The sequence below is a fragment of the Dermacentor silvarum genome, chromosome 9 (genome assembly GCF_013339745.2).
Source record: "Dermacentor silvarum isolate Dsil-2018 chromosome 9, BIME_Dsil_1.4, whole genome shotgun sequence".
Taxonomy (NCBI): Eukaryota; Metazoa; Arthropoda; class Arachnida; order Ixodida; family Ixodidae; genus Dermacentor; species Dermacentor silvarum.
Window position 1 is genome coordinate 94366475 of NC_051162.1, and position 22584 is coordinate 94389058.

Genomic DNA, 22584 nt, shown 5'->3' on the forward strand with positions numbered 1-22584 from the left:
AACGATTCAATTTTATACATCACGTGTCGACCTGCAAAGACATACTCCCACTACTCATGCATAGGAGGAGTCCACCGTAAACTGCATAGCTTTTGCAGCAAAAACCAGGGTCGAGATAACAAAATTTTATTCCACGGCTATTTTTTTGTTGTCGCTTTATGAGGCGAGTCGCCCAATTAAGTGGAACCCCACAAAAAAAAGTGCACCCCACCTGCGTTACCACGATTGGCTGGTGCTGAGAATTGGATAAGGATAGAAAAGAGCAAAAGGAGTCCTTAGATTATACCAATCCTGTACCATCTAGTTTAAAAAATTAACAAGACCATTATAAGATCTATCGCTGCAACTATTACTAGAATGTTCTAGTACACTTTAGCATTTCCCAAAACTACCGATTATTTCTATTGACATGCACTTTGAAATGGTGTGGCAACAATGAGGCACCTAGCCTGCTCGGGCTAATCGGGTGTTATTTCTATCAATGTCTAGCATTTTGCCTGTGTACTCTTTTCTCTCTTTATTAAAACCTCTATCCCTATACTGTATAGTTACCTATGCCTGTAACGACTCCGGCTCTATTAATCTCTTCCCCGCTTCTCTGCCACCACAGCCAGCTTGCGCCATCTGACAAAGACGACTTGTACTGGATTCGTCGTCATTGTTAACCGGAAGTTTCATGGTTCGTCGTCCTTAAATAGTTTTCTTCTACCATCACACAAAAGCAAATATACTGTTCACAGCTACAACAGTACCACACATCCAGTACTAACGTTGACGCAGCAAAACAGAGCGCCCAGCAATGACTCAGTCAAGAGGGCTAGTCACAAGAAAAAAAAAAAAAAAGCTTTTATTACAAACATTCATCTGAGAGGAGACACTGAAATTCCTTCGCAGGAATGAGCGCCCACGACTTCAATAAAACACTTCGTACAACACAGGCACAGCGAAGTTCGTTCTGTCCAGGGAATATATCAAGCGACAGGGAAGGGGAGGGGGTGGGTGGGATAAACTGAACGAGAAACACAGCATGGGTAAAAACACTGCAGCCCACATGTGCAGGCGCTTCATAAATAAATATATTAAACGTCCACGTCGAAAATGCTTCACTGTCCTGTCCTACAATGCGGAGAAGTCTGCAGTTTTGCTTGAGCTATGCCTCAACCTCGGCGTGTAGCCGCTTACAAACCGCAGCATCACACGCACACACATACGCACACATTCTTTGCAATCAGAACAAATAACTGTAGTAGGCTGAGAGAGCAGCCACTGGCGAATGCAAAAGAAAAAAAAAAAAAGCTCTGTCAACTACCATATTCGTGACTCTTCATAAAACATGACACTCTGTTGTACTATGAGTTACACAAAACTTCGGTGAAGTTACATTCTCCAGAAAAGACTTTTTAAGTAAAAACGGGCTATAACGCTCGATTGGCTTTGTAGGGTCCAAGGCACCATAGTGCACAGCATGTCACGATGCGACATGATGCAGCGTGCGAGATACTGACATGCTGGCCAGGCAGGAAAGATATGTACAGAATAGAGAGCACACTGATGTGTAGTGTTGGGAAAGACGACCTGCGATTTCTTAATGCAATCCTGCCCTACGTCGTGTTTTGTTCTTGACAATTACCCAAGGGCTGTGGGTAAAGTGACACACAAATGTGCAGTGCTTCTATATGTGCTTTTCACGTCCAAGTAGTCTGTGCAATTTGAAAGTACACGACACATAGCCTTGCACGAAGAAAGAAATGTGCCCGAGATACGCGGGACGAGAAAGGTTGGTGTCGACATCCAGTATATTCTCTCCAACGGCTAGTTTAGGAACAAATATTTCATGGCACTGGGGTTTGGGCCTCGCAAGAGGCAAAAGCTTGTCGTTTGGTGACTTGGTGTTGTTCACTATACAGGTCTCCAGAAATGTGATGGACTGCCCTAGGTTGTGCCTAAGGCAAACACAATGATGAAGCGACCTGACAGAATAACCAATACTTCGTTAAGACTCAAGTCACTTCTTTTAAATTTCAGTGCAGACTATTTCTTAGTGTGACAGAATTATAGCACATGACAGGCCCGTATTAACCTTACAATAAAAGCTCACAAGAGAACCTTGAGGAAGATTCAATACTCTACCGTCACGTACACGGTTCTTAATATGGGCTTTTCATCGATTCACAAAACAAGGCGCCTCACCACTGCTTGCTTACTAATCTTCACATACACATACACGCACATTTTACCAGACCTCAGTGAAAACGAAAGAAAAAAAATTCACACATATTGTGTTACAAGCTCTGAAAGTAGAAAAAAAATTGGGCTACCGTAAAATTGCCTAAAGGTGTAAACGTCCCTTCGGTGCAAATAAAGCTAAATGAATTAAACGTTCAAGCCCAAAATAACTCTTGGCAACTCCAGCATCGCACACAAATCTTACTTTAAAGTAGCTTATGCCAAACGCAGCGAAGCGCGGCGTGCATTAAAAAAAAAAAAAAACACGCATTTGCACGACAGCACTCGGGGCAATTTTGCAACCAGGGAGCAGCACAACTGCGCGAGTAATTACAAAGTACCATCCAGCAGACGAATGCCAACAGGCCACCAGAGAATGAAGGTGCCAGAAGCAAGATAAAGCACAATTTGAAAACTTTGACAGACAACTTTGACAAGTGCAATGTTACAAAGCAACACAATTTCTCTTGTCACGTATGTAGAGCAACAAAAAAAATAGTGTCAACCATTCAGTAACAACCTATAAACCCCAAAGAGTTTGGCTTTACAAAATGCGAGCGAAAAAAAAAAAAAAACTGACTGAAAGGGTTGTGGTTGGGGTGAATTCTACTACAAACTACTGTGCTTGATTAGGCATCAGACCTGAAACAAGAGTTTAACAGTGTAGTGCAAGCACAATGCGAAGGCCCTGGTTGTAGATGAACTCTTCCAGGCGTGCTGCAATGGCAGCCATGGCCACACTGGTGCCATCATTATCGTTTTCCCACTGTCTGTTTAACACTGTCCCAGTCAGAAGCGATGATTGCATCACAGCAGCTAAAAAGCAAGCATATGCCCTAATAAGGATGAAAGTTGTTGGGCAACAGATGAGCAAGAGTACAAGCAACCCATGTACATCAGACTAGACAAAAAAAGGAAGAAATGAAGGGTTGTGGCTGTCAAACTCTCGTCAACACTGCTTCTTTCAACGCTCTGTGCACGGGAAGGACTGGGCTTTAAACACCTCCACATACTCTCAACAAAATCGTGTGCACTGCAATAATCTCTATCTGCCACCTATGGGGTTGCACGCCTCACATCTCCGTAGTTGCACCATCGCAACTGCATACATAGTTCATCATTACGCAAGACAAGTCTCGCATAACGTAGACCATGCACAACCAAAATTGTCTGGCTTATTCGCACCTCTCACAACGGCTTTGCAGCGAGGGTCTTATTACGAAACTGCGCTCCGACAAACTACGGCCTTACCAATACATTTGTGACCACATGTCCGGCTGGTCCACATATCGGCTCTTCAGGGCCGGCGAATTGTCTCGGAAGCTGTCGCGAAATACACTGATCCCCTTTCAATGCAAAGTGCGCTCACTTCACAACAGTCTAACACCGCAAAAGTTGCAAGCATTCGGCAAAAAAAAAAAAATCTATCGTGATAGCAACTTGCTATTCAACTAAAAAAAGTCTTGCAGAAACTTGGCGCATGCGACCTCATCTTAACATGACCGACAAGCCTTTTGCCACATCGGTTTCAACAAGGGCCGCTGTTAACGAGGCCTCGATGCAGGACTGCCAAATGAATGCTCGATGGACGTCAGTTCCAACATAACTGCAATCTTGCTTCGGTTATCACAGGGCTTTGAATTTGTTCCTACTGGCCAGTACTGGGTCATTCGTTACAAACACTGAATGCAGTTTCCAACCTGCTGGTGCAGACGACAGGAAAGTGACAGCTGAGCGCGGCAAAATGGTGCTGCACCTCAAGGTACTCACCCGGCAGTGGCCAGCCATGCAGGTGAGCCCACTTGCAGGCAGTGCTGCCGTCTTTCATTGCCAAGCATTCTGCTAAAAACAAAGCTTGAAATCTGCTAAATACATGTGTGAACACGTGAAGCAAAACTTTAGCGAGAAGTACGATCAAATATAGATAACGAGCATTAAGCAGCAGAAGTGTCACCTATTAGGGTTACTCGCTGCTGCATTGAGTGTGCCCTGAGATATGTTCTATGCTCCACGAAACGTCGGAATTTTAAGTACACAAACAGGTTTCACTGTAATGTCAATAGACTCCGGTGAACACAAACTCGAAGGGACTGTGAAATTTTGTTCATCTCAAGAGAAGCAATTCACAAAACATTTACTATTCCAGATGCACCTAAATATTGATGTCACAAAATAAATAAAACAGCACTAAAACCAAACGATTCCTTTATGCACTCTGCTTTAGTATGTTGGGTAAACAATGCTTGATGATGCTCTGCAAACATATGCGCTATCACAAATGCTAACAATTCACCTAATTTGTCAAAAAATTATTCAGTGCTTTCATGTTACAGTCTCTCCCCTTCCAAGTCTACCGATATTGGCTTCACGCCAAGTTCGGCTAAACCGAATTTGCAATTTATGCTAATCAAGGCTTTTTTCTTTTACGGCTTAATCGGGTTTGCCTCAATGGGAGTCAATCAGACATCAATCACAAAATAATGACAATGTATTACAATGACAATTACTCAAAATCAAGATTAATTTTTCTGGCAAGGGTTCAGTTACCAAACAAACATTTGGAATCCACTATGAATGATCAAAATACTTTTGGAAACGCACAACGAAAACCTACCTGCTAAAAACACTAAAACAATCTTCTATCGCCACTAAATAAGTTTAAAGTCAGCTAAACTGGCAGCACTGCCTGCAGGAGAGGCTAGAAGTTTGAACACCGAGCAAGGCAGATTTGAGGACTGCTGGTGGAGCCACAGCCAGTGTACAGAAAAAAAACAAAAACAGCAACATTCCAAACATCACCTAAATGCCACGCATGGCAACACACTCAAAAACACATTCCAGGCATGCCAACGTTCCTGGGAAGTGCGTGCCGACCTGACCGCTGTACAAGATATACACTACAAAATGTTTACAGCCTCGGGGAAATGTTTATCTTGTCCCCAAATCGTCACCTATCTTGTGAGCATTTCCTTTCTTTAGCACTCTGAGCTCATGACTTTCCTGTCACGCATGCCACGTCACGCTGGTACGCGCTTGCCATTTGTGACACAAAAGCACAGAGCGTGCTGTGTTGAAGAATGCAAAGGCATGCATTGTAGGTGACAAATTATCGTCCGGGGACAGGACAAGCCCCAGAGGGCGCAAACTTTCCTCAGAGTGTACTGGTGGCTCAAGTTTCTCTACACACGAACTGCTGAGGCCGCTGAAGCATTCGTTCCAGAAAAGGTCACTCGGTGTGCCGATTCAAGCCGAGAGAAGGTCAAGCCAACAATGAGGCAGCGGGCAAACAACAAAAACGATGGCGGTCAGCGAAGAGCAAACAAGCGCTGAGCATTCTCGCTTTCCCCGCAGCGGAGAGATGGATCGATGGACAAGCGAAGACGAGAAAGTGTTGTGGGAGGAAGACGGTGCCGCCTCTGCCGAGGGGGTGGGGATTGGGGGGGAGGGCTACTTGGACAGCTTGCTGATGACGCGTATCAGGGCACCATTCTCCTCGCGCAGCCGTGCATTTTCGGCTCGCAGCTGTTCCGATTGCTGGAAGGCAAAGAGAAAAAAGGCGAGGTGTGACGCTAGCCTCTGACAAACAGATTAGAGCGTTTCAAGAGAGGCATTAAGAATAAGACGTTTTATAAGATGTTGATATCTACGCGCTCTTATTCATTGTACTGTTGATTTGTGTTTTCCCTTTTTGTATTATCTTGCTGTATAAGCACTATTGACCAAAGAAGTTTACGGACCATGGGATCTCAGAAAACGCTAAATATCCGAGCAGCCTTTAAGTAGCCAGTAGCACTGTACAATGTTGTTCGCAATACCAGAAGAGGCTGGAAATGGGAATACAAGGCTGGTGTTTTGAGGCTGCGGAGATATTCAGGTTTTTGTCAGATCCCTTGGCCCGTAAACTTTTTTTGGTCGATAGTACATGCGTGCATACTTTGCATCTTTGCCGAATTTGTACGCAGGATTACGTGTACTTAATGTTGTGTTATACGCTGCTGAACTGCATAGGGCTTGGAGGCTTGTCAAGTTTAGTTGAGTCTTTTCCCTCCGCTTCTTGAAAAGGAAATGATTGACTGATCGACTGCTTTCCGAGGACTATAGACCTTCCAAATAAAATTATTGAAAGGAGCTCTGGTGGTGCGATCGTTCAGCTATACCATGGGAATGGATTGTAGTAGCATATGGATTTGTCTAATCTTTGTACTTGCGGATTGAGACGTTCATGTGGTGCTGTTATGGCTTGTTTTTCTAAATTCTTAAGTACTCAAATATTTTTAAATGGATGGAGGCAATAAAGTCTGTGCACGCATGCATAATTACTGTGAACTTTACTGCATTTATAACCCAATATCCTTGCTGAAAATAATCAGTTTGCAAAGTCACCAAGTCATCTGGAGGCAGAAGGCTGAAGTTCAGGCAAATCCATGTACTAACCATCATTCTCACATTGGCTGAACCGTGATCCTTGCAGTTCTCATAGGCAGTAGTGACAGATTTTCATATTTAACAATTTTTTAGGAAAATATATGCCAAGGACAATAGTAAGCAGTGCTCTCGTGAATACATACTTGCATGAAAAAAGAAAGAGAGAAATGCTTTTTCAAAGACCTCCAATACCATGACAAAGCATTTTCAAGTTCTTAAGCTACATTACGCTTACAAGCTTGAATACTGTCCTCAACAATGTTAAAATGCTTTTGTATTGCATTTAAAAGCAGTATTATGCACAAAATATACATAGAGTACCCACAATGAATCAATCCTGGACATTTACTCAAAGCAACCTTCAAACAAAATGTTATCAAATCTTTTGTGACCGCCACACTTGATGCGGCCGTCCGTTGAAGTGCTGCTGCCTTCTTCATAGACAGCTTCGCTCTCGCTTCTGACAAAGAAATTGCTGATGCAACACTTTAAAAATATTACTTTAAGACTTTTTTTTTTTTCTTCAAACATTGCCATCCATGTCTTCAACTACTCATTGGCTAAGAAACCATATACGTCTGTGCATGTGTTGTTGGTGCCTGATGAATTCGAGTTGAAAGTCTGCGAACCTTCTTGCTTAAATGAATCGCACAACTGTGAATGCACAGTTACGGACAAATGAAATGTGAACACCAGATTACAATGTAAAGCACCTTTTGCAAGTAATAATTTGAGACCATGATTGGCACCGCTAGTTATCTATTCTCGAAAAATGGTAGTCACAGCTCCATATAACAATGTTGCATTCAACACGAAAATATCTTTGTTACATACGCTATTCAATACAAGAGTACACATTGATATCAAAAAAAAAGAATTCACAAATATTAGAATTACTTGATTATATCTCGCAACTCATATCTGTGTTCGTTACATAGAGGTTTCACTGTTAGGCCTTACTAAAATCATACAAGCTGAGGTCATGCTGATATACATGTACTATTAGTGAAAGCAGAAACAAAAGAATACATTCTATTTATTCCTAGATTGTTCATATTTCAATTGTCTGTCACAGTACAGCTGTGTATTTACACACACAGCTGGCATCACCGTACAAATCCCAATGAAGAAAAGTTTGTGTGCAATCTTGCAGTTTCATGTTTTCTGTATTTGTGCGCAAATGTAATGGCGAACTCAGGCGGTCATTCCCATTTTCAAGCATGAAAAAATGTACAAAGCTGCGAGAGAGAATACAAAAACTTTTTTCGGCTATCTAAAATGCTCACTGAAGAGATGAATACACTCAGGGCTCAACAGTTATGAAAGACCAAGTAGCTGAACAGTTCGTTGTCCTTAATCTGATTGCTTCCAGTGCATTAAACGACTCCTTTGACGCCACAGTTCATGTGAATGCTAAGCCTTTCATCCTTTGAACTTCTCTTGCAGGTGCAAGCATGAAAACATGGTACTATGTGGTCTGGTGTTTAGAGTGGCCTCACTGAATATACTGTCTGTATCAGTGACAAAGTGATGCGACACGATCGTCAGTGCTAAGTAGCACAAGCTTAAACAAATCGGTAAAGAGGATGTTCACTGCATTCCATTCGTGGTTTCTCAGTACAGTAGAACCCCGTTGATGCGTCTTTCAAGGGACTGTGGAAAACGAACGTAACAGCTGGGAAAACGTAACAGTAAGAAAGGCCACTAACAGGCAACACCTGCAAAAGCTCTGAACGGCTGGCAGTACAGTAACTAGACGTCTCGGCGCTCGTACTGTGACCGGAGACTGTGTGTGCGTGCATGTATAATAAGGGACACCTACAATGTTATGTGACAGCGGCCCCTTTCCAGTCTTAATAAGCTTTACCACAATATTTTGTGCGCACTTTACCACATAACGACGCTGTATTGAGGCAAAGCTGACCTTAGGAAACCAGCTAAAATCACAACCGCGTTCAGACACTTTTCGAGACTTGACGATTGTGTACTTCCGCCATTTCGGGGCGAGGCCACGGAGCAAGGCTTAACAGGCTTAACTATCAGTATACATTTATCGTCTTTGTAGCAGCGTGCAAGAATAAATTTGCCCCTGCATTGCTAAATTTACACAACTGCTTCACTCAAACGCAACGTAACATGCGGGAACATCACAGAATTGCGACATATCGAATGTGAACAAAATATATAGAAGTCATTGGGCTTTAGGTCGGGAACGTGAAAACGTAATGTAGCAGCTGAGAAAACACAACAGCGAGGAAAGTATCAACGGGGTCCCACTGTACTCACCCAAGCAACAGGAACAATGAAAACAGCAATCAATAAAACACACCACAGCAAGGAGGAGATAAAACACCAGTTTGAAAAGTACTAGCAGTCTGGAGGAAAATAATACCAGTGTTGTGCATCTTTAAGATAGGGTTAGTAGAAACGTTGTTCAAATGTATGTTCTGGCATGTCTGACAGGCCAGCAGAGCGACTTGCCAATGCGTGCGGCAGACGAGTTCTCCACCAAATGTTAATGTCATACTTAGGACGCCTTCTCATTGCACACGCTTAAAACTACGGTCACTTGAGCGTTCAACACACGGGGGGCAAACCTACACATGCTGTTAAACGTGCACACTTCAAGGCAAACCACACTGTGGCATTCTGAGAGAGAAAAAAAAAAAAAGCAGCACTACAAGTCATGGTATTGGCAAATCAAAAGCAGCATCTAGTGTCGATGTGTTTCTCACCTCCAGAAAACAACATACTGATAAAAAAAAAAATAGAAACATTACTCAAGATTAACTTAGGTTCTCGGAAATGAGAAACCATGGTAGCTGTGAAAACAGCCACTGCACCGGCTACAGCTTATGCCCTGCCGGTCACATGATTAGTGTTATACACCTTGCATACTCGTCTTGTTTTCTGTCTGGCTTGTGACGGTCACACATTACAACAGTCACAAAGTGTCACAATGTGAGAATTACAATGCAGGGAGAAAGTATACTTGTCCACACAAACAGTTATGTTAAAGGACAACCTCAACACATATAAAGCAGGTTCCGAGTGCTTGTTTTTCAATTCTAGTAGGGTGAGGCACACATCATTAAAAAAAACCTCGGAGACTTGGGAACAAACCTGGAGTCTGAGATAGATGTAAAAGAAACCTGTCAACTCAGCTTCATAAACACAAAAGGTATACCACACTACTTTGCTTGCAAAAAAAGAAACACCTAGAACTGTTTTAAAGAAGGCGGCCATCAAAACGAGGCATTACCGCCAACACGCGGCCGCAGAGTTTGTGTACTATCTTAAACACATAGCAGGTACATGGGCTTGTGTGTGGAGATTCACACACTCTCAGCTCAGTGCAGAATGACAAGATGTGTATGACGAAAATGCACTTTCCATACTCGCTTAGTGCACATGTGTTGCAACATCGCAATTGCCATTGGCAATTGCTGATAGCACACAATGACATGCTCTTGTTCATACCGTAAAGTGTTATTGTTATTAAGATGTTACACAGATGGCCTCATCAAATCACGCCTATCCACACAGTTGAAAAAGGTCAGGCGTTGGAGGGTGCATCTGTCTTACAAAAGTTCTAAAAAGGTTCAATGGTATTAAAATGCCCAATACTGGCATGTGTGCATCTTCATGTGCACAAAAGCATCGTCCACAAAACACTCACAAAAGGCTGTGGAGCGGTGATCACTCTGGTCGAAAACTCTTTTATGCAAGAAGCTGTGAAAGGGCATGTGTCCTTCCCAACAGTTCAAAAAGTATCTTGCGCAGTAACAGGTGACGTGTTTGGAGTTAAGACGGTCGTTTGTGATGAATGCTTCATGTCTGCATCTTGGTCTGATGAAACGACCAGCCAAAATTGCAACCAGGCTTAGATATCAGGGCACCGCCATTTTCTGCTTTAGGAATGCCTTAATTGTTTGTTATGCAGCAAATGCCATGCAAGTTAACAGCACACATCCTGCAGAGGAAAATGATGCAATACTGCCAGAAAATTACATTCATTATCAGCCTATTTTTATGTCCACTACAGGATGGAGGCCTCTCCCAGCAATCTCAATTACTCCTGTCTTTTTATTTCATCACACCAGCTGGTTCTCTGCCGTCCTCCACAGCGTCTCCCTTCATCTGCCCTGTATATTACATGGCCTGTCTGCCAACTTCATTTCTTCACTAAATCGTCACATTATCTCCACTAAAGATTATAAGCTACCCCCGCATGCTCGCTAATCCACATTGCTGCTTTCCTGTCTCTTACTTTATGCCTATCATTTTTCATTCCATCGCTCGTTGCATAGACCTTGGCTCCTTCTCAAGCTCCTTTGTTAACCTCCAAGTTTCTGTCCCATGTGTTAGTACCAGTAGTATGCAATGACTGTGCGCTTTTGAAGGATAATGGTCAGCTGCTGGTCGTGACTTGTCAGTTCGTGTCACACGAGGTTCATTCCATTTCTTTGCCCTTGGATTAACTTTATATATTTTACATTAACAAATTATACTCAGAGCATGGGAAATGACTTCCCAATGCTTTCCAGTTACCTTTTGCCCGGTGCATTCCATACCCTCTCGACATCTGCAAATTCTAGCAGTATCACCAGCCTGCAAATTAGCAGTACCCCCAGCCTCTTGTTTTCAGTCTGTTCAAGAACTGCCTGATCCTGTCTCGTATTCAATTCCAGCCACTGCACCTGCTGCCAGTAAGTAATTTACAAAGGTTAGGCATGATTCAAGGCGAATTGTTCACCTAAAGCAGAAGAATGAGCGACTGCCCTTTTGTTCCCTCGACGTCTCGGGTTTATCGCATCGTACACAAGCCCCGAGCCGTTCCACAACAAGCCGTGTAATGAGCCGCACTAGTCACGCCACTCCACAGCGCATGGCAGGCCGAGTGAGGGAGTTTGTCAAAAGCCAGGCGCCACTCTTGCCAAGATGCGTGACCAACGAGAGCAGTAGGGTTTTTTTTTACCTTCCTCATTTGGACAAGTTCGACACGACGCGCGTCAGCGCACGATTTTCAGCCTTGAGCTTGGCGTTCTCGGCCTTGAGCTGAGCCAGAACCTGCAACAAGACGCCCACGGTCGTCAAGGTGGTGATGCTAGATGCTGCAGAGTCTCTGAAAGGAATAAGTCCGATGACTTGCTGAATCCTGGGTGATGTCTAAAGTCTGCCTTGGAGGAATGGTCGTGCCGAGCTGCAGCCTTGAAAAAAAGATTTGTCTCTGCGAATGGTGTGTGTGGCCACGTAGTCGGGTGTCACCGGAGTTGCAATGCAACTGCTGATGCAAATGCGCACTGACATGATGCGGATACGCCGTCAGAAATGTCACAATAACACTGGGCCCACAGACAGTGCTTCCTCACAAGCACCAGCAAGAAAGAGTGCCAGATAATCTGGGCTCTATCACTTCGCAAATGGTATCTTCCTTGAATAATGAGACACCTTTACATCAAGCTAAACGAAAAGCCCCCTTAACCTGCTTAGGAAGTGTTGCAGAAATTTGCTGCGAGAGAGAAAGAGAAGTCGTTTTCGGGTCTTCAAGCTCTGTAAGGTATCGTGAACAACACTTCTATCACCAGCACTTGAACGTCTTCCTCGGGACAAAGCAGATTCAAGTTTCTACCACAGCCAGTCTTTAGCAGGCTTTGTGCGACACACAAAGCACTGAACCAGAACCACGTTAACAAATGATAATGCTATGTGACAAGATTAAGTTCACTTTAGCCAGGTAGCTTCAGACAATCTTAACTGAACAACTCAAGCAAGTAAGTGTTGCCATCATGAAATCTACCAGTCTTGCCACGTTCCAGTTGCTGGAAGCCGATAGTGTGCCTCACTTTGAAGATGCGTATTTGCTCGTGCAGTGTTCCACGTGTTCTTTGGATATGACTCCTTTTTTGCAGCCTGCTATATTTACTGCTTGACGAACGGATAAACAGCCGAAAAATCAGGGAGCATGGCTAACGGTCACGTACCTTGAGCTCCTCCTCCATTTCCGAGATTTTCCTCTCGAGTGCTCGACGTTCCTATGTGAAGACAACGCACAATACAAAGCAACTGAGAACCTATTAACACATATTAACACACAAAAGACAAAAGCAAGCATGCATATGAAAGACCATCAAAATGCCTCTGAAACATAACTTCAAGGATAAAAAACAATAGTCAAGTATGAGACCAGCAGTTATCGCACTCTTTCTACAGCTCCGTGAATGAACTAATAAAGTAATATTTTGCCCCCCCCCCCCATAGCTTTACCGTTCAATCATTTCCTTTAAACTAATAATTTACCTCCTTGCCCCTAACTGCGCAAGCGCAGCTGCGGCAGGCAGTATTAGTAATGGTTAACAATACTGCTCCCCCTACTTGTGCATGCGCAGTTGGTGGTACTGGTAACAGTTAACGACACCAGTTCCCCTGACTGTGAATGAGCTGTTGGTGGCAGTCAGTATTGGTAACAATAGAGCAACAATGCTATGCTAAAATACTTTTATGTCACTGAATGTGCAACCTTAGGACGTACAGTCTTTGTCAAAAATCTTGAAGGCACTGCATGCATCCCTGTGCCCTCTGTCTCTCTGTGCACTTATTCGGAGTAGAAAGAACTACTGTCACTCCAATACCCTGTATTTTAAGAGTGACAATATTAAGTAGACAGTGCCTTGCAAGAGGGCTAGGTGACAATGTTTGCAGAGTAGCTTAAGAACTTCTGAAGAGAACTGTAAGCCTTCGTGAACTTTCCAAGCCGCTGTGTGCGACAAGAACTACAGCCAAGCCCTGTGGCAGGGATGAAGATTGCATGGAATTCACTAGTCCTCTCATGTGCAAGTGATGCTACTTAAGGCAGCATAAATACAGTTTAATTTTATTGCGCAGGTTTTCTTAGACAAAAGTGACAAGAAGAAATAACAAGAGTTAATGTTGGCACCACTCTAACTTCACTGTCCAGAGCAATTGACAAGCTCATGCGATTTCAGTAGTGTCGAGAAATCGAGGCTAAATCCTGGTTTCCGACACTTGGGAAACATTCTGCTCCGAGTTGCCAACACGCTAGAGCAGTACTTGTGAGTGACACAGAAGCGTTACATAAAACAGATGCTGCCTCACGTGTGACCAGAGATCTCACCAGACTACATATTACATCCTGAATGTACTTGCAGCGCGAAATGAAACATGGACGTAAGAGAGAAACAACATTAACCGTGCCGACTTACAAGAGATCTTGTTATTCAAAGAAAAAACTCTTACATACGAACTGCGCAATGAAAACACCAATATCAAAGTGTACAGAAGCAAAATTGTCCCCTAATTGCACGGCAGGCAACTGCTGACTTTTTTAGACCCCATCAAAAGATTGTGTGATGTTCGTGTAGATTATACCCGTACAGTGAGCACAGTCGATGGCTCGGATAAAGAGTTAGATTACCATACTCGTGTAAGGGCTGCACCCGTGAAAGGACCACACCCCCAACCTTGGAAAAAAATTTCCAATGAAGAAGTAATTGTGTTCAGTGCCCCGATGTTGCATGCTTGCATAAGTGAATTTTTGCGCGCTGCATACTTCCGCATGCTGCTACTAGATGGCAAGAGATGCACGTTGACCTCTGATGCAATGGTACATGCGTCTCTTCCTTATATATAATAAACACCAGTACCAGTACATGCGGAGATCTGTGGTATGCACAATTTTGACCTGAAGGTTCAGTCCGTGTAAGGGCTGCGCCTGGTCAAAATTGTGAAGAAAAAGTGCGGTCCTTACAGAGTCTATACAGCAATTCAACATCAGATGTGCCTTTGATGTGATGTAAAAGAGTCGGCGATTCCCTGTAGTGCAATTAGGCGACAGCTTTGCTTCTATACATTTTGATTTTGATGCTTTCATTGCATAGTCTATATATAAGTGTTCTTTCTGGGTATAATATATAATAAACTCTGGTGGAAGTCAGCATTGTTCGTGCTGTTTCTCAGCTTCTGTTTGTGTTTCATTTCGTGCTGCAAATACATTTAGGATAATCCACCAACTAGCCCGAGCATTTACTTTACACATTACAACTTTCATCCCCGTGAAATCCTTTGCCACATTTCGATGGGGGCAAAATGCAAAAACGTTCGTGTACTTATATTCGCGTACTCAGGAACCCCTGGTGGTCAAAATTTATCCCGAGTCCCTCACTATGACTTTCCTCATAATCAGATTGTGCCGGGTCTTGCGAAAGTGAAAACTATCTCTGAAAGTGATTGCCCGAGAAAACTGCCCCTGTCCTTTGCAGTCATTTGAATTTTGAGTTAATGCAACGACTTGTGACACTGCAAGACAAAATATCAGGAAGATGGAGGCTCAAAGCGATTAGCAGCGGTCAAACAACTGGCGCAGACAAGTCCCCTTGTCGCAACGTTAGCTCTAGCGACATTGCTTGTTCGACAACTGTCATTTACCGCGACGACTCCCGTGATCTGCTCAGCTTGGTCCACCAGGGTGAAGTATTCTCGGCCAACCACTATCGGGGATATTCTCACTTTCGCCAGAGACTTCACGTGACTAGCACGGGACCCCAACTGCCTGGCAAGAGCTGTAGCCACGCGTGCAGCAAACTGGAAGCGACTGTTACAGACAGGTTCTTCCACACCACAGCGACACCAAGTGAGGCGTGTCAAGAGCTGGGCAAGAAATAGCAGTGGAGAACAGAGGTAGCCACAGAGAAAGAGGGCTAAAAATGTGGGATTTTTTTTTGTACACTCACCCTCTTCTCAGCATCACTGAGCGAGTTCCGATTGTTCTGGAAAGCATGCGGGGCCACAACATGATGAGACAGCACAAAACGACTGGGTGAATATTAGCGAGAAAACAACAACAACACGGCAGACCCTCATTGGTGCAAAAAAAGAAAAATTACACCCGTTCTAAGAACCTGGCAGGCTACCTAACTTCATCATGACACTTTTCTTCATAATAGCAGCTGAATTTAGGCCTTTTAAATACTATTAATAATACTACTACTACTAGTACTTGTAGTCCTCCTGCTTCCAGCCAGTAGTCTTTCCACCACTTTACTGTTAGGCACAGTGCTAGTAATCTCCTCCAGCTATTTAACTTTTGATACTCCACAACTGCTTTATACTAGTTCATGAGGATGTGCGCATTGAACGAGTTGGCTCTAGCTACACGACATGTTGAAAGGTGCAAATGAGCATGTACATAAGAAGACACAGGACCAGGCACCTGATTCCTGTACACTTTACTAGTATTTATTGCTAAAGTAGCAGCATAATGCTGCATTCTAGTATTCTACTGCTATAAAAAATGCGATAATTCATTTCTAATTTCTTCTTTTGTCCGTATAGATTTTAATAAAGACGCTTAATCACTCATATACATTTTTATGAGCAAGAGAGAGAACAAGAATTTAAAAGTAGGGAAGTAGTTATTGCTTACTTTTAATATACAGTTGTGATGGCCCAAAAAAGTGCAGGCTTCGATTTTAGAGAACTCAATATTACAAAACTCATCAAAAATGTTTCTTTATTTGAGTTGACGCTGAAGCATAGCTTGCGAATATTATATGGCCTAGAATTACGAGTGAAACATACCTTTTTGTTTTATTAATTTAACCAACTTTCAGCCCTCAATGCCAAAGAATGAACGCAAAAGATACCTTATGTGGTGGTACTAGGAAGCATTTCAGTTTACTCAGTCCCCATTTACTTCGTAATTACATCTGTTGAGCACGATTTATTATTGAAGCACTTTGATAGCCTTGTCTTTGCCCCAACGAGGATCTGTTAAGAAAGGGGCTCAGAGCTGACACTTTCAACCCCTTCCGAAGCACACAGTCACGATCAAAACTAGAGCTACAGCATTAGAGAAAAAAAACAACAGACAAATATGGGTAATGTAAAAGGTAAATTAGCACACATTTCTTTTTTTCTTACAACACACAACACATATAAGTCACGCCACACAGCACAATTTAACATTCTACCAACAGATAGGCATGGCTCAATCAATGGGTTCACAAACAGAGAGGAAAAAGCTTATGCCAAAGGAGGACCAATATCAATGGACGCACTCAATCACTGCTCAAGATGAATATGTCATTTCTACACTGATACCTAGGAATGGTGTGTCTAACTAGATCACTCTCTTTCTTGCTTACAAGAGTTTGCAAAATTTTCAAAAAAAAAGAAAAGAAAATTGGGGCATAATTTTAGCGCGAGTGCATAATGTCAGGCCAGATGGTTTGGGGTTGGCACTACACAGACTTCATACTATTTTTTCCTACATTTAATTAAATTTGTGGCTGACACAGGATTTACCAATCAGCATTCATTCAAGGAAACAAATATTCAGCGAGAACAGAAGCTGCAGGCATAACGCGCTCGAGGGTAGTAATGCACTATATGAGCTACTTTAGGAAAAACCCCAGAGAAACACCAAGCAGAACTGAGCTAAACAATTCAGGAAGAAAGTCGACCTGCTATATTACAAAAAAGGACAATTTATCTTGGCCTTTACATGACCAAGGACCACTTGAGTGTAATGAAAAATAATGAGGTCAAATCTGAGTAACAATTGCCTATCTAAACATTTAGACTGCTGATCTTAAAACAAAAACAACTCCAACCTGGTTATGCTCCAACACAAGGACACACTTGAAAGATCTGATGACGTCATTTAAATTAAAGAATTATGCAAGATGGCAATGTTCCATGCCTAAGTTCACTAATCCCAGAACCACAACAGTTTACACAAGGAGCAGCCAATGAACACAGTGCGCCAAAGCCACCCAGAAGAAGGTTTATAGCAGAGGCACCGAGAAGTTGATTGCTGGAAGTTGAACAACCAAGACACAAGACCCGAAATATTAGCAACCCCACATGCAGTTGGGCAAAAGCCACACCATGTTTTATGAGTAACAAGAAGAGCAAAAGAGGGGAGAGGGGGGAAGGAAAGCTTAGACTGGGATGCAGCATGGGCCTTTCAATAGCTGCAAACACTAGCAGGATGCATAAATACGCACAGGAGCTGCAGAGGTGCATTCACAGAATGCGTGAACGAACAGAAGGTCACCGCAACGAACAGAAGGTCACCGCAAGCCAGCAGACCAAGTGCCCACTGGTGGTACTCGCATAGCGGATGAGAAGTACCAGTAAAATTAACACGAAAGTTTGTGAAAGTTAGACGCTGTAATTTGAACAGTCTCCAATTTCCAAACAGGCTGGCAAGAAATGCCAGTCATGGCCAGGTGTGCTAGATGTATGTTATACGAGACTGGTTTAAGAATGCGCCGCATTGTCACTGCGAGCAAACGAATGCCGCAGGTGCATCTGTGCCTGCCAGACTGAATGACATTTCTCATGTGACTACGGCCAGAAAGAATCCATTTCAGTTGCGAAATGTGATGCTAGAAATGCTTCATTGCCACCAGAATCTCAGCTCCTGGCACAAAGCTCTAAAAACGACTTTGCACGTTCGGCCAGCTGATTTCAGTGCTGCTCACTGCTGAATGGTGACATGGTTACACACACAAAAAAAGATAATAAATGAACTTTACGTTGCTGTGGAGCTGCACCAAGAGAAAAAATTTCGCCCGAGGCCCCAAGCACAAAGGTTTGACACACCAACGTACAGTAGAACCTCGTTCGTACGTTTTGAGAAAAAGCATGACAAAATATGTACTGAACCAGAAAAACACGATCCGAATTCACAAACAAATTTGGTACACTTAACTGTTGAAGCGTTGTGCAAATCGTTGCAGCACGAAATGCCATTACGCATGGGGGAGCCCGAATGGCCCATGACGGACATGCGTCGTTTTTGTGCCTTCGGCAAGCACACATAGGCGCTCCTCGAATTTGACCTGGTCAGCAGCTTCTTTGGGCGGGGTATTGTGGTGGGAATTATCACCGAGTGGACACACTCGGTGATAATCATTGTGGCATGAGATGCCAAAGCGCATCGATCAGGGAGGCCCGTGTTTTCAGGAATCGTATTAACCGTTAAAAAAAGCGTAATTGTATGGGGTCAATTTTTGTGTTCTCGATCGCAAATGTTGGCACCAGGAAATCGTACGAAACGGAATCGTATCAACGAGGTTTTACTGTTATTACCCACCTTGGCTGGACAATTGCCAGTGGCAGAGTTCCCTCTAGTAACGTTTGCAGAAAACTCTTATGCCTAGCACCCTAACACACTGTCCTGAATAATTGGGTAAGAGCATGCACCTCAGATCTGCCCCTAGTGAACAAGGTTTGTTTTCCAAAGCCAAGGCGTGAGCAAGCCCAGTGGTGAATAAAAAAGCAAGCACCCCCCCCCCCCCCCTCCCACCCAAGGCAGCAAGCCGCAATCCATGTGGCGCTCACCAACTGTGCCTTCTCGAGCTGACGTCTCGTCGTTTCAAGCTCATCTTCGGTCCGAGACAGCTTGCCTTTCAGTTTGTTGTAGTCCTCCTTCAGGTCAGTGTAGAGCTGAGGGAAAAAAGAAAAGAAAGAAAGAAGTGAAAGAAACTGAGGCTCAGAACTGAGTGTGAGCAGTCAGCTTGAAGTACAGCAGTGTTTTCTTCTTAAAAACTTCCTCTGGTATTGATCAATGACTGTATAACAATATGAGCTGTATATGTACGTAAGCAGAACACTTAAACATAACAGCATATCTGCGAACCTGTGAACATCAATATTCATTAAATCACACCCACAAACATGACACCAAGAGAGGAAAAGTGCGCATCTTTTAACACGAAAGTGTTTTATGCCGGGGTCAGTGATGTACTTCCTTTACAGGATGTAACGGATGTGACATTCGACGCCAACGAGTAAAATAAGTTTTAAGGCGAAAGCCCGAGATCCTTGTTTCAAGGTAGTGTTGTGAGGTACAGAAAATATCATGTAACAATAAGCAAAGTTAATTAATGATTGATTAGTGATTGGATTAGGGTGGATTAAGATGGATTAGGGTTATTTAAGGTCGATTAGAGTGTATTAAAGGGGATTAGGGTGTATTGAGGATTAAGGTAGGTGGAGGATTAGGGTGGATTAGGAGGATTAGGATGGATTAGGATGGATTAGGGAGGATTCAGGTGATTTACAGTAGGCTTTACAAGGCTTTCACCTTTGCGTCTCTTAGGCGATATCTAAGGACACCTTAGACTTTTGTTGACAGGGATAGCGCCGCCATCTCGGAGCGGTGCAGCGAATGTACTGCATCGTGACACTAACGAATGCCAACAGGGAGCGCTACGGCAGTCAAAGTGCAGCGGAGGCTCCAACGCAGAATAGCCTGATGTTGGCATTTTCGGCACATGGTTTGTCTTTCACGTCGGATTAGCCTGTGGCACCTCATCGTCTATGGAGTGCAGCTTCAACTGCTTCGTTTGCGATGGCAACAAATAAGAAAACTGCTGTGCTAAGCGGTGTAGAAAGGCAACGACGTGGACGAGTGAATCTCGCCTTAGACTGGCGAGAGACACGCCAGCATGAATTAGAACATGTTTGCGGCGCACGCTGCGAAATCTGCCACTCGCATTCCTAAAGCCGAGCACATCGCAACTCAAATGGCTGCCCAAGACACTACGGAGTCGGACCAAAATGCTCATACCGTCGCCAAAGCAACTCGGCAGCTGGACGCCACTTGTCAACAGGACGCCGCACCCTAAGCAAACCTGCAACACGGTCGCCGGCCCTGTGCCTTTCGCTGCAGCGGACCGTGAGTTCACAAAGCAAATATGCAACAGCTTCTGTGAAGACACGTTTCACTTTCGTGTTCTACCGATTCCTATGAAAGAGGGATCAACCATAATTTTTTAGAGACTGCCTCGAGCACAAGCCTTTTGAGGGACACGTGCATTTTTTTGAATGATTTACCTTAAGACATAGAACACAAGCAGCAGCAAGCTTAGAATAGCAGAGATTGACAAGCAACAAAGCATTTTTAAACCAGTCAGACTTTTCCAGCAACTTTGGTGTTTCCAATTTCACCTGCTTCAGGAACTTCCCTGAAGCAGGAACCCCTCTGGTGTCCTTTCACAATTGGAAGACTTCCAAGGGTACGGTCAAAGACAGACCAGTAAATATTTTTCGCGAACGGAATATATTTTTGTAAGATTTGATGAAACATTTGTAAGATCGGAGAAACGAGCCTGAATTCGTAAGCATTACAGAACATTTGGGGTGGTTGGCAGGTGTGCATATGTAAGCAGTGCACTTAGATAAAATAACATGCTCGTTCTGTGCTGCTTTTGGACAAGCCAAGCCACTTATATACATGCTTGTTCTGCTCAGTGGCCCAAACTTGTCTGGTCATCATCCCGAACTTGTGCGGTCATCATGCCAGTGCTTTGTGCATACCTTTTTGTAGTCGAGCTCGTCATCGTCCTGAAGGCTGGCTGCACTGCTACTGAGCCGCGACTCTGTCTCGGACTTGGTGCTGTCCGCTACGGAGCCCGCGGATCCGCTGCGACCCCGAACCGTGTCTGGGGTGCTCTGCACAAAGTTGCAATGGCACGGAAAACCATCAGACATGCCAGACTGAAAGTAACTCGTTCTTGGCCTAGTTGGTGTTTACTAAAGGACATAACTACCACTAAAAAAGATGAAAGGCAGAGAGGAATAAAAACCACCTGTGCAGCCATTTTTGTTGTGCTCTGTGTTTTCGGCAACAATTGTGTCCTATAAACCCTTCTGCGCCACGCTTTTATCCGGAATTCTGACCAAAATTGGCCTAATTATTTTTTTTAAATCCAGTTGCCAGCATATGTTACTTCCTCGGAAAGAATAAATTCACTTCTGCTTGCGCTGTCCAATGGATTATGTGTTGTCATTTATCAAAAGTTAGGTTCGTCCATGGCATTGGTAGAAGATGCGAAGTAATGCTGATGAACTGAGCTCGTCATTGGCTGTTTTTACCAGAAGCCTGTGGAGGAGCACAGCTTGTCCAAGACACTGAAGGGGTTAACCAGGCACTACAGCAAGCAGAGGCAAAGGTGAACTCCTGAACTTTTTTTTTTTTTTGGAAAAAGGTGCTATGCTTGTGGACAACTTTCTGCGGCAACGAAAGGAAAGCTACAGGAGCATTGCTTCTACACATGTATTAATGCATCAAGTAGCCTGACTGAGTTTGGCAATGCCTTCTGTTTCCATTTTGAGAGCACAATACTGAATTAGTGCAGCTTGCTACTTGCAACGTTTTCACATTTGCCAAAATGCGCAACAGTAATGCTAAGAAATAGAATTTAAATGAAACACTGAGTTTTATTTATTTATTTATTTCAAAATACTGTCAATCCTCCAGCGAGGATTGCTACAGGAGTGGGAACAAAACATTACAAAGCATAGGAAACAACTCATTCAAGAAAAAATTCCACAATAATGCGCAACTGTCTCTTATTTTCAAGGGAACATTTGTAATATATATACATATAATATACAAACATTAGAACACAGTGGTTTCAAATGAGAAGAACACAGAACGGGCGAAGAAAAGAAACGTTAAATGCAAAGCCTACAAATTGACGTAAATGGATTAGTATTAGGAGCTTGGGAGCTCCGGGATAATATCCTTAATTCTTTCTAGAAATATTTCTAGTGTTGTCTGGGCTACAGCAAGTGGGTCAAGCGCATTCCATTCCCTTATTACTTGAGGAAAAAAAAATGAAAAACGGAATGCATTGTTTTTACAAAAATATTCTTTAAACATTTAGTCATGTTTCTGGCACGTTTTCACTTTTTCTTTAGCAGTAGCGAAGGCTGTGGCATTGGTTTTAAAGTGACCCTTTAACAATTGATAAAAGAACTTCAGACGATGTATTTTAGCTCTGTCACAAAGTGTAGGCAACTCTGCTCGGCGCAGTAGCTCAGTAGGGGAATCAGTTCGCTTGTAGCTGTTAAAGATAAATCTTGCTGCCTTGCGCTGAATGGCTTCCAGCATAGAAA

General features: G+C 43.4%; 1 protein-coding gene across 6 annotated transcripts in view; it reads right to left on the reverse strand.

Moving 5' to 3' along the window:
* Positions 1–22584, reverse strand: part of LOC119463364 (protein phosphatase 1 regulatory subunit 12A-like) — a 107762-nt gene that overhangs the window by 14046 nt on the left and 71132 nt on the right. The window contains exons 14-19 of one of the 6 annotated variants that reach the window (XM_037724180.2): positions 21001–21135; positions 19021–19125; positions 15402–15437; positions 12636–12686; positions 11630–11721; positions 829–5760 (exon numbers count right to left, since the gene is read on the reverse strand). In XM_037724180.2, coding sequence (XP_037580108.1) covers positions 11635–11721; positions 12636–12686; positions 15402–15437; positions 19021–19125; positions 21001–21135 — 414 coding nt within the window. In that variant the 3' untranslated portion in view covers positions 829–5760; positions 11630–11634. Of the gene's footprint in view, positions 1–828; positions 5761–11629; positions 11722–12635; positions 12687–15401; positions 15438–19020; positions 19126–21000; positions 21136–22584 lie in introns of those variants that run through there. The other 5 variants (XM_037724182.2, XM_037724181.2, XM_049656309.1 and 2 more) reach the window with 5 other exon arrangements.